Raw genomic sequence first — 13,353 nt, forward strand, 5'->3', positions numbered from 1 at the left:
GTGAAAGGGTTTCAACAAAAGGCAGGTATCGACTTCACTAAAATATTTTCACCAGTAGTGAAAATGTCTACGATTCGTATGGTCAACAGAGGACTTACATCTAGAGTAGCTAGATGTTAAGATAACCTTTCTATATGGGGACCTTGAAGAAGAGATATATGCATCAGCCGATAGGATACGTGGCACCAGGAAAGGAGAACAAGGTATGTAGACTGAAGAAGAGTTTATATGACCTAAAGCAGGCCCTAAGGCAGTGGTACAAGAAGTTCGACAGTTTCATATCGGGAAACTGTTTTAGGAGATATCATGCAGACAACTGTTGTTATTTGAAGAAGTTTGATATGTCGTACATCATCCTTCTTCTGTACGTTGATGATATGTTTGTGGCCGGTTCAAGCATGAAGGACATCTCAGATCTCAAAAGACAACTGTCTAGAGAATTTGCCATGAAGGATTTATGAGCTGCAAAACAAATCCTAGGCATAAGGATAAAGCGTGACAAGGAAAAAAAGAAACTGATTTTGTCACATTCAGAGTACATAGCCAAAGTACTTGATCGATTCAATATGAGAGGTGCTAAGCCAATTAGCACTCCATTAGCCAACTACTTCAAGCTATCTAAGGAGCAAGGAGCAAAGACGCAAAAGGAATGAGACTACATGGCTAAAGTCCCATACGCGTCAGCTATTGGGAGTCTCATGTATGCTATGGTGAGCACGAGGCCAGACATTGCTCAAGCAGTGGGAGTTGTTAGCAGGTTCATGAACAACCCCAGGAAGGAACATTGGGAAGCTGTGAAGTGAATCCTCAGATACCTGGTAGGTACTGTGGATATAGGGTTGTGCTATGGTGGATCGAAAATCAAGCTACAAGGCTACGTAGATTCAGATTTGGCAGGAGATATCGACAGCAGAAGAAGCACTACAGGTTATGTCTTTACTCTGGGTAGTGCTGCAGTCAGTTGGGTCTCTCAGTTACAGAAGATAGTATCTATCAGTACAACGGAAGTAGAATATGTTGCAGCTACAAAAGCGTGTAAGGAGATGGTATGGATGCAAGGTTTCATGGAAGAGTTGGGTAAGAAGCAAGCAGATTGCAAGCTGTACAGTGACAGTCAGAGTGCAATACACTTGGCTAAGAATTCAACCTTTCATTCAAGGACCAAGCATATTGACATCAGATATCACTTCATACGTTCGTTACTAGAAGATGGATCGATTGCTCTAGAGAAGATTCATACAAGTGAGAATCCTGCGGATATGCTGACCAAGGCGGTCACACGGGAGAAGCTGAAGCTCTGTTCAGCTTTGATTGGTCTTCAGGCTTGAAGACGGGGAGGTGGTGCACTCCGGATGTAGAAGACGAAGGTTTATGGTGATGTGTCTTTAAGTGAAAAATTGTTGAGATGTGGAGCCACATTTGAATAGGGCCGCTCGACCAGTCGAGGCTTACTCGACTCAAAGTCCAGCGAGCATCGGTTTTTTGGTTTAGAGGTGCTCGACCGATCAAGGCCCATGCTCGACCAGTCGAGCAGCCTGCTCGACCAGTCGAGGTTACGCAGATTCGTTTTACGGATTTGATACGGACTGCGGAAATTTGAGTCGGTTTCGCAGAGATGCGAAAGGGAAGTTGCCTAAACTATAAATATGGGTCCTGGGGTTTATTCTAGAGTATGCAAAAAGTATTCTAAGGTGTGGGCAAAGGGTTTTCTCTATACATCTAAAGGGAAAAGGTTAATACATTGCTTGTAATCTTGTTTTCTTCATAGTGGAAGTTTGCACCTGTGATTTTTTTATCCTTATTTGGGATTTTTCTACATATATCTTTTCTTGTGGTTTGTTTGGTATGCTTTGATTATACTTCTAGATTATATTTCTTTCTGTTTATCGTTTGTGGGTGAGACAGGAGATTGAATATCGGTTCACTGCGTTATTGGCGTGCTGCGCAACAAATCTTTTCCTATGGCGTGTCCCACTTGAGTTTTGGACTAATGTCATAAAATGAGCTGATGAAATTGATGGACAATGTGAATGTCACACTGACATTGCAGTGGGACCCATGTAGCTTCTGCCTATAGGAACTTCCAGTAGACGGGGGCGCAGGCAATTCGCACCTGAAAAGAACTCCCCCATGAGACACCTGGCAATCTCATAATTGGCCTGTGAATGAATGGAGTCTGTATGCAGTAGGATAGATCAGACTGTCACTGTTGCTTACTGGAGTTCTCTTTTCATCAATGGTGGGGCGTGTTGGATGAATGGTATGGATTGCTAAAACATATGCCCCACTTTATAGAATGCTGGCCCAAATCACAATACCGTATTCGATGATACTTCAATTTTTTATCAGATATCTTGAACTTTCAATAAATTCGCAATGGTCCAATGTCTGAACCCTTGGTTATAAGGTTTTGTTACACCTCAGCCATCAAGACTAAGAAAAGGAAGAGTCAGATTCTTTACCTTGGCACGTTGTATTCTGGATAAAGTTCTTTCACTTTTGCTGCAAAATCGCTGAAATGTGTTAATGCCTCGGCACAGAGATGCCTTCCTGATGCAGATGGATTCTCATACGCCAGTATATGGGCTAATGCAACGTCTTTAACATGAACAGCTCCCAGATAGAAATTCTCATATGTATCAGTGCATCCTGTCACAATGTGAGTGTTCTGTATCAAGCCTCAGTGATGAAGTACTAACTGTAGCATACTTCTAAAAATTTAATCATTTCCAGTAGATAAACCATAATCCAAAATGTCAACTCATCCAATGCATGTCCCTCTCTTACATTTCAATTAGTTATGAAGCCCTTTATCTCCATACATATGGCACATATCTACAAAATCTGGACCATTCACATGGTGGATGTGGCTTACCTGAAAAGTCACACCTGCAGAATCTGCACTGAGCTCACTAGGGGTCTGGGGGCGTGCACCCGGTCCAAAGGGAAATTTCATAGTTTCACATGGAGTTTTATGCAAACTCTAGTTCGTTTGGGGTAATACATATTCTGTTGTGATAGAAAGAGAGCCATCAATGTATTGAGAGCTGCTTTGTTTTTTGCCTTTGAGTATAGTGGATTAACGTGAATCCTTGAACATACTGAAAGGGAACTATGTAAATCTCTTTGTGGTTCACTGCTTTTTCTCTGTTTTTATTTTATATATTTTATATATTTTAATATTGTTGTGCGCGTGGTTGAGAAGGGATCTTTCTCCCAACACAGATAATCCTATCTACCCAATGGAGGAGATTTGAGGATAACAAGTGGATGCTAGAAAGAAGTCTAACTCCAATGGAGCAAATGGTAAATATTAAAAAATGCAATAAGGTTGAGTAACATCTTGCATGGAATACACATGCACTTAGAATTACTTAGAGATTGCATACGTGGCATACAAGTAGTTTAACTAAATCATGCAAATCATGCTACCCAGTGTAGATGTATCATGAAAGAAAATTAAGCATCTTTGGTTACTGACCATCGGATTGGTGGACATTTATTGGACAGTTAGAAATGAAAAACATCAAACAGTCCTATTTTCACAAACAAGCGTCCATGAAACAAAGGTTAGGATTGTTCAACCAATCTGATCCTGGGAATTTGGCTTGGCAGCAGTGGAATGCACAATCTAGTCGGTTTTATTTGCATTAATATATGCCACTGCAACAATTTCAGAGTGCCTGCATATCAAGCATTACATACAACCTAGTATCATTTAACTCACAAAATTAATATTTGTTTATGTTGAGAGTTAAAGAAATACATTACATTATAAAAAGAACTATTAAAAGAAGCACTCTATGTTGGAAGTTAAAACGATAATACATGATACATTTCATTCTAAACTGAAACAATGGAAAAAAAAAAAGACATTGTTGTGAATCGTCCGGTTTTGTTTTGTTTTTCTTCTTTTTGCTAGGTAAAATAATTTTATTGAAGAAGAAAAAAGATACAAATACAAGATACGGAACTAGAAGCTACAACATAAAGGACTAAAAGCATAGCCAACATAGCATTTACAATCCAAGGGCTAGCCCAGCTGACTCAAGAGACTGATTAATTAATACAACCCAAAGGCTAGCCCATGAAACCCATAGACTAACCAATAAAGCTCAAAGAGGATCGAGCCTGTAAAGCCCCCATAACACAACCAGGGCATGGAATCATCTGATTTTGATTGTATCCTACGGCCGTGTCACAAATGCCGCTGTGTCAATGGATATGGTACAAGGGGAAATGCCATCTTTTATTATTATTATTATTAGTTTTTATCCTTTCTTTTTTTAACCATAAATGTAGTTCAAACCCAAGTCAGCTTCGCCTTCATTTTAGCCATCCGGTTTATAGGATTGTAGCTGTCTGATTTATGGTCATTGTGTTCACACTCATAGCCTCAAGCTCATGGTGCGAATGCGTATTCAGGTACAAAGGCTATTGAAATCAATGAAATTATTTAGGAACAAACATGACCCATCATGCATCACTGCCCATTGTTCTTGCGCAGCATGTGTATTTGTAGGAGGCATATCATTATTCAATGAAAAAATTGTAGCAGTAAATGGCATGATTTGTTGAAGTGAGTGTATGCATTTACACAGTTCAATGCATAACAAAGCACTCTGCTCCATTCTTAGAAGGACAATATAAGAGTGGTAGAAGTATATGATGGTACCTTGAAGAAGGCGAATGACAACAGCTGTGCTGGAATTGATAGCTGGAGGAAGGATCGGACCCAGGACCGTGCCAGGATTAATCGCAACCACATCGAGTCCTTTCTCCTTCGAAAATTCCCATGCTGCCTTTTCTGCCAATGTCTTCGAAAGCGGATACCATAGCTAGCCCACCAATGAAAATAAATAAATAAATAAATAAAATACAAACATCACAATGAAGAATCCAAATATTTGTGTTAAAGCATCATGGGTTCATAGGTTTTTAGCCCTAGAGCCTTTTTGGGCTTTGGTTTGTTTATTGGATTTAGTTTAGGCCCGAGTTTGGGATCATATGAGTGTGTTCGGTTAGTTGGTCTTTAAGGAGGACAATTTTGCAATTTCAACTGTAATGATTCCAACCCTAATAAAATAAGATGAAAAAATGTGAGGAGGCTAGTAGCAAGTGAGCAGCCATACTTCCTTTTCTCTTCATTTCTTCACATGTTCTTCTATTTTCTCATCTTTCCCTCTTTCTTTCTTTTTTTTCTTTTCTTTTTCTCTAGTTTCTATTAAAACCATTTTTCTTTCTTTATTTCACATGGTATCAAAGCTCAACTTGGAGTGATTTTAGCCACAAACCTCTCTTTTTCAAATCCCTAATATTTGAATCGAGCTTGGAAGTCCCCAAACCCTAGTGGGTTGATTGGACCTAAGAAAAGGTGGTTCTCGTTGCGTTTGTGTTGTTTTCTACGGTTTCCATCAAGTAAATGAAATTGCTCGCAAAAAGGAAGCGTTGGATTATCGACTTGAAGATGAAATGCTTGCTTATTCTTTTGTTAAGGTGTTTTTCCTTCAATTACTCCTGTGTTGGAAGCACTTTTTGATATTTTTGCATCTGTTAAGCTGTTTAAGATGTGTTGATGTTATTGATGGGTGTTTTAGTTGATGAGGGGCTAAATGTTTTTATGTGATATTGTTACAAGAGATAGTTCTGCTTGGACCTATTTATGGATCAGCACTTGTCATTCTAAATTGAAGTAAATCAGTCACTAACTTGTTAAGGATCCAAAAAATGCTGTTAGTGGTTCTTCATCATTGAGAGAGGTGTCTGGACCTTCGTTTAATGTGTCCATAACTTTTGTGAAACTGAATGCAAAGAATTATTTTCGCTGGGCTAAATCGGTTGAAGTTTTCCTCTTGGCTCAGGAAAAGGATTAATTCTTCATAGAATCTATATGCATTGTCCTAATCTTGGCATTCGATATTTTAACTCAAGACTCAATTAAAGCATCCCACATTTCATTGCAGTGTTATAGATTTTGTACATGAGGATAAAATCTTTGTGCATAGAGCTAAGAATGATATTTCTAATTGTTCTGTTACATTTTTTATTTTTATTTTTTCTATTTCTTATATTTCTGTTGTGCAAATTCAGACTATTTATGGCAATATCCTCATTTTCTATATCCGGCTTTCTCCTAATGATTTTCAGTATGTGCAATATATTTGTGAAGAATTATTTTCGCTGGGCTAAATCGGTTGAAGTTTTCCTCTTGGCTCAGGAAAAGGATTAATTCTTCATAGAATCTATATGCATTGTCCTAATCTTGGCATTCGATATTTTAACTCAAGACTCAATTAAAGCATCCCACATTTCATTGCAGTGTTATAGATTTTGTACATGAGGATAAAATCTTTGTGCATAGAGCTAAGAATGATATTTCTAATTGTTCTGTTACATTTTTTACTTTTATTTTTTCTATTTCTTATATTTCTGTTGCGAAAAATGCTGTTAGTGGTTCTTCATCATTGAGAGAGGTGTCTGGACTTTCGTTTAATGTGTCCATAACTTTCGTGAAACTGAATGTGAAGAATTATTTTCGCTGGGCTAAATCGGTTGAAGTTTTCCTCTTGGCTCAGGAAAAGGATTAATTCTTCATAGAATCTATATGCATTGTCCTAATCTTGGCATTCGATATTTTAACTCAAGACTCAATTAAAGCATCCCACATTTCATTCGTAGTGTTATAGATTTTGTACATGAGGATAAAATCTTTGTGCATAGAGCTAAGAATGATATTTCTAATTGTTCTGTTACATTTTTTATTTTTATTTTTTCTATTTCTTATATTTCTGTTGTGCAAATTCAGACTATTTATGGCAATATCCTCATTGAGAGAGGTGTCTGGACTTTCGTTTAATGTGTCCATAACTTTCGTGAAACTGAATGTGAAGAATTATTTTCGCTGGGCTAAATCGGTTGAAGTTTTCCTCTTGGCTCAGGAAAAGGATTAATTCTTCATAGAATCTATATGCATTGTCCTAATCTTGGCATTCGATATTTTAACTCAAGACTCAATTAAAGCATCCCACATTTCATTCGTAGTGTTATAGATTTTGTACATGAGGATAAAATCTTTGTGCATAGAGCTAAGAATGATATTTCTAATTGTTCTGTTACATTTTTTATTTTTATTTTTTCTATTTCTTATATTTCTGTTGTGAAAAATGCTGTTAGTGGTTCTTCATCATTGAGAGAGGTGTCTGGACTTTCGTTTAATGTGTCCATAACTTTCGTGAAACTGAATGTGAAGAATTATTTTCGCTGGGCTAAATCGGTTGAAGTTTTCCTCTTGGCTCAGGAAAAGGATTAATTCTTCATAGAATCTATATGCATTGTCCTAATCTTGGCATTCGATATTTTAACTCAAGACTCAATTAAAGCATCCCACATTTCATTGCAGTGTTATAGATTTTGTACATGAGGATAAAATCTTTGTGCATAGAGCTAAGAATGATATTTCTAATTGTTCTGTTACATTTTTTATTTTTATTTTTTCTATTTCTTATATTTCTGTTGTGCAAATTCAGACTATTTATGGCAATATCCTCATTTTCTATATCCGGCTTTCTCCTAATGATTTTCAGTATGTGCAATATATTTTCTTTATTCAATAGGATCTTAATAGATCTGTGCCGGTCATCAAAATTATTATCATCAAATTTATCTCATTTCGAGAGATCTTTCACAACTGTTATGGACATCATTTCTTGTCAGTATCTTAGGTGAGAGAGTCTTATATAAGTCAATTGAAAAACACATCTGAGACACTTAATTTTAATAATATTCATACGTAATCATCATAATGTTTCAAAAGGTCCAAACTGACATCACACAAATCAATTGACACAAGGACAATACGATTAATGTTAGTCTGACTCGAAAGTTCCATTTACTAAATTGAGCGTAGCAGAAACAATCATAGTTAAGAGGACAATAAAGGAATCCCTCTAAATTCAAAATCGGTTATGTAACAGCCATAACGGTTGTTACGTAACGGTAACGGTCATAACCATTATACAAAAGGGGTCAAAACGGATATAACGGCCGTTAAAAAAAAAAAAAAAACCCAGGCCGTAACGGTCCCCTAACAGTCTAGTGACAGTTTTTTTTTTTTTTTTTTCAAAAACTAAAAAAAAAGCCGTGGTTACAGCCCGTATCATAACAGTAACAGTGGTGGCTGGTATGACCACCATTACCATTTTGGAACACCTTGATGGAAATAATTAGGTGACAACACATTAAATGTGGCACACAGAACAAATCCTAACAGCTTCGCAATATACTAATGAAACACTCATACAGGCTCATATGTTGCAACCACACTCATATGGCACACAATCTATGAGCATAGCATTTGTTGTATATTACCAAGGCCACCTCACTCTCTTCATGCACCCTCGCTTTTATTTCCGCGTGTAGGGTAGGTGGCTCACTACCAACATTAACCTGTATATTAAGTGAGACCATAGTTGTCCGTTGATTACGATGGTGTGACCCACCTGATTGGTGCACTGGCCTGATTTTTGTGCCATGTGATCTCACTCACGGTGGGGCATACCATTTTCATGGTCAATAATCAATTATCTAATTAAATTATTGCTATTGTTAGTATATTATATTTATTTGTAGAGGGCTGAATTTGGGTTGTGTCTTAGTTCAGGCCCGACTCAAATAGCCTAGGGGCTATGTTGGGCTGCGCTTGGATCCTCGTTGCAAGTGTAAAAGACACGGTTGCAGACTCGGAGCAATGTGATGCAACTCGTCAGAGGTGACTGGGACTTGGCCCGAGTCGGGTGAGTCGGGCGACTCAGGCCCGAAGTAGTCGATTCAGGCCTAAAACTTTACAAGTAATGTGATACGCTGGCAGAGTGTGATGGTTGATCCGCAGGCATTATTTCTGCATATGGCATGCACTTACTCAATTCGGACCCGATTGCCTACTGAGTAAACTCTGTGAGACCTATCATGTATTTATCCTATCCACGCTGTTCATTAATTTTTTCAGATCAATTTAAAGCATGTGTCCAAAATTAATCTAAAGCTCAAGTGGACAACACCAAGGAAATTGAACGACTGCCACTGAAAACTTCTTATGGGCCACAGAAGTTTTGGATCAAGCTGATATTTGTGTTATCCCTTATCCATATACCAGTGACAAATAATCAGGCAAAACGGAGGTATCTTTCACTCGGTCTACCACTAACAACACCACCTCCACTATTAGCCACGCTAGGGAATCGATACTAAAATCTTAGTATTGAAACGAGGTATCTTCACTGAGTCTATCACTTGAGCTATGGATGATAGTGTTGTATCGGTATGATCTTATGAACAGGTTTAGATGAAAAGTAAACATCACAGTAGGTTCCAGTAAGGATTCAACGGTGAAAATCATCATTCTTAGTATTTCATGTGGTATGATCCACTTGGATATTTTTAAATTTTGGGCTCAGCCCTTTAAATAAGCTGAAAAATGAATAAACAGAGTGGATAAACAACATACACCCAAAGTGAGCCCAAGTGAGTTTACTTGGTACGAGAAGATCATTATAATTCAAAATTGATATAGATTGAATAATCCTACCCCGTTATTAACGTGTCGATTCTTTGCGGTTGAATATTTTCATCGTGACCGTTTACAGGATGTCCGCTTATCAAGCATCACATCATGCCAGTCAAGTCAGGCCTCACACGATACAGTGCGGCCATGACAGTAGGCCCACCTTGATGTGCCGTTCATCCGTTTTTCCAGCTCATTTTAGGGCATGAGCCGAAACATGAAGCAGATCCAAATCTTAGGTGTACCATACTACAGGAAACAGTTGTGATTGACCATTAAAAACTTCTTGGGGTTCTTGTGGGCCTCAAGTTTTGGATCAAACTGATATTTATTTCTTTCCATCATCTACGTCCATGTCACTTTATCAACAGGTTGGATGGTAAGTAAAGTTACGGTGGACCGTGGGAAGTTTTTAATGGTAGGCGTTCAATCATCAGTCACCTATCGTATGGTCCACCCGAGATTTGGATCTCCTTCGTTTTTGTAATTATACCCTAAAATGAGCTGAAAAAACGGATGGACGGAGTGGATATACAAAACATACATCAAGGTGGGGTCCACAGCAGCACCGCACCTAATCCGCTCCTGCACATGCCGCTACAAAGTAAATCTCAAATACTCTCCCGTGCATAAGGACGCGGATTGGGTTCTTTCCCGAGGGGCCACCATGATGTATGTATTTTATCCACACCGTACATCCATTTTTTCACGTCATTTTGGTTTATAAGCCCAAAAATGACTTATATCCAAGGTACAAGTGGACCACACCATATAGTAAATAGTGTTTGCAACAACGCCTACCATTGAAATTTCCTAGGACTCACAATGATGTTTATTTACCATCCAACTTATTCATAAGGTCATTATAGAACTAGATGAAGTAAAAATACAAATATCAGCTTGATCCAAAACTTCTGTGTACCCTAGAATTTTTCAACGGTAAGAATTTAATATCGATTCTGTGGTCCAATTTACCATTGTATCCGCGTCAATTTTTGGATTCTAAATTAAAATGACGTGGAAAAATGGATGGACGGTGTGGATGAAATCTATACATCACGTGACCCTAATCCGCGACCCGTTGACAAGTCCATAGCTGGACTCCTCTCACTCACGCACTGGCTTACCTCATTCTTCCTGCAGTACTCTTCGTCGGTCCAACAATCCTCGTTCTTGATTACATCAGCAGGCCATCCAGGGCTGGGTATGATGGCCGCGCTAGATGACGTCACCACGACTCGATTGACACCGCACGCTTTCGCTGCTTCCAGAACGTTAATCGTCCCTTGGACGGCTGGTTTCAGGAGCTCTCTCTGTATACAACATCCAAAGATTAGGAAAAAAAAAAGGATCTGGATTAATTAATTATAGCCGTTGATTTGAGATGGGGAAGTGACTTCGGGATCTTGGACGCGATCGATGATGTTGGGGCATGCCAGGTGGAAGACGCCGACGGTTCCTTTGATGGGAGGGCGAAGGGAGTTGTAATCGAGTAGGTCCATCTCGAACAGCTGGAGCCGCGATTCCGCGCCTTCCAGCGCTTGTAGATGCTTCGTCTCTTTCTCATCGTCTGAGAAACCAGAAAAAAGAAGTAAAAAAAAAAAAATGAAATATGTACTAGTCTAACCCCGAACTTTCTGTCGGGTTGAGTTGGGCCAGGTCCACTTGAGCGTTGGATATACCTCATTTTTGGTTCGACAAAATTGATGGACGGCGTGGATAAACAGTTACATCACGGTGGGATCCACGGGAGCCCGTGTTATTGTTCAATCCACTTCCCGATGAAACCATCTCAAAACTAGTTTTTACGACTTAATGCCTCACTTTTAAGCCACCCGCCTTTCTCCGCGCCTCGAACTTTATCAAACTATGACCCTTCTTTGTTGGTAAAATTTTACCCAATTAAAATGATCCACTTTTATCAAAATGCAATTTTTGAAAGTTATTATTCTCTTCATATAGTTTAACCCTAATAGTAAAACTTTCATTTTTTAATTTATTCTTTCTTCTTTATGATTGTCCACCCTAACAGAAAAAATCTAATTTTCTAATTTTTTCTCTCATCTTTATGATTGTCCACCCTAGCAGTAAAACTCTCATTTTCTAATTTCTTCTCGTCGCTTTGTGACTATCTACTCTAATAGTAAAACTCTCATTTTCTTTATATTTCTTCTTTCATTCGACAATACACTTGCCACATACGTTATTTTTGAGTTTTGTCAACCAAATATAGGAAAAAATGGTGCCCCATCAAAAAAGCTACGAATGACAGATATATTTCAATGTCTTGACTTCATTATGTGGACCTCACCGCATTTTATATGATATATCTGTACCATCCACAGTCCATCTATTTTATTTATACATTTTATAGCATGAGTTGAAACATGATGCAAATTCAATGCTCAAATGGCCCATATTGAGACTTTTTTTTAATCAAAGAATGAATATTGAAGTAAAATTGAACGAAGATCAAAATGAAATTGAACGAAGATCGAGTGAAATAGACCGAGTACTGATTGAAATCGACAATGAACTGAGTTAAATTGACCACGAACTAAGTTAAATTGATCGCGGCCTAAGTAAAATTGACCGAGGACTGCTTGAAATTGACATCTTGACAGATAATTGTGTGAAATTGATCGAGAGCTAAGTCAAATTGACTGATAATTGCATGAAATTGACATCGTGTTGATCGAGAACTTACAAAAATTAACTGACAACTTCATAAGCGAGTTCTCGATCAATTTTAGTCACTTACTAGTCAATTTCACTCATTTTGCAGTCAATTTAACTCAGTTCACGGTCAATTTCAGTCAGTTCTTGGTCAATTTCACCACCTTAAGCAAGTTCTTCGTCAATTTCACTTAGTTATTGTTGATGGTCAAATATTGTATATTAGACTCCAATTATTACCTGATTTTACAGGTATGATACCATTTAACCCCATATTTAATTGTGTTAATGTTGCAAGGTGTATTTAGGAACTTGGATTGGAAAAAGGTCCTAAAAGCATGGAATTAACGTTCCAAAGTCACTAAGACAAGGGATGGACTGCAGGGGACCGAGATCGAAGAATTTACACGCCACAGATCTGAGAAAATCACATCACTCACGTTAAACGGGCCTGAAAACTGTTCAGAATGCAAGATCATAAGGTTCCCATCATCCATTTGGCTCAAGACTTCATATATGGCTTAAGGACTATAAATTAACCATGCACGTCAAATTTCAGCAATTAGATCCTTGTGGAAGTGTCCCAACGGACATATCATCCCCTAAAATCCTAATTTGGGGCCCACTTGATATCTGGATATGCCTCAAAGTTGGTCTCAACCCCTTAAATTCGATGGGAAAGTGGATAGATGGAGCAAATGTCTCATGAACATCTCCGTGGGACCCACATGTACAGTGCGTGTGCAAGGTGCACAAGTGCACCGGACGTGCACCGAAACTCCAAAAGTCAGTGTGCTGGCCAACTCTTCTTCTCAAAATCACAAAAACGTCCAGCGACAGACGCTGGCTCTCCATTTTTCCGTAGTGGGCCACCATCATCACCCTTCAAGACAATCTGAACCGTTCAACGTGTCCAGAGGGTGTCCACGCCCCTATCCATGTTGACTTTTTTCTCCCATGCACCTAATCACACGATTTCCACCGTCAAATGCAGGATGAACGGCAGCTTAAGTTGATTCAGTGGACCACGCAAAAACCTGCCAAAACCTACCAAAACCACCCCTTCTTGACTGGTTTATCGTCAGGAATCCAATGGACGTGGTGAATTCTTCTAAAAA

General features: G+C 38.6%; 1 protein-coding gene across 2 annotated transcripts in view; it reads right to left on the reverse strand.

The window, feature by feature from the left end:
* Positions 1-13,353, reverse strand: part of LOC131223664 (phenylacetaldehyde reductase-like) — a 31,836-nt gene that overhangs the window by 5,285 nt on the left and 13,198 nt on the right. For both annotated transcript variants that reach the window (XM_058219117.1, XM_058219118.1), the window contains exons 3-6: positions 10,957-11,129; positions 10,687-10,872; positions 4,676-4,838; positions 2,463-2,649 (exon numbers count right to left, since the gene is read on the reverse strand). In XM_058219117.1, the coding sequence (XP_058075100.1) occupies positions 2,463-2,649; positions 4,676-4,838; positions 10,687-10,872; positions 10,957-11,129 (709 nt within the window). The remainder of the gene's footprint in view (positions 1-2,462; positions 2,650-4,675; positions 4,839-10,686; positions 10,873-10,956; positions 11,130-13,353) is intronic.

Source organism: Magnolia sinica, chromosome 13 (genome assembly GCF_029962835.1).
Source record: "Magnolia sinica isolate HGM2019 chromosome 13, MsV1, whole genome shotgun sequence".
Classification (NCBI taxonomy): domain Eukaryota; kingdom Viridiplantae; phylum Streptophyta; class Magnoliopsida; order Magnoliales; family Magnoliaceae; genus Magnolia; species Magnolia sinica.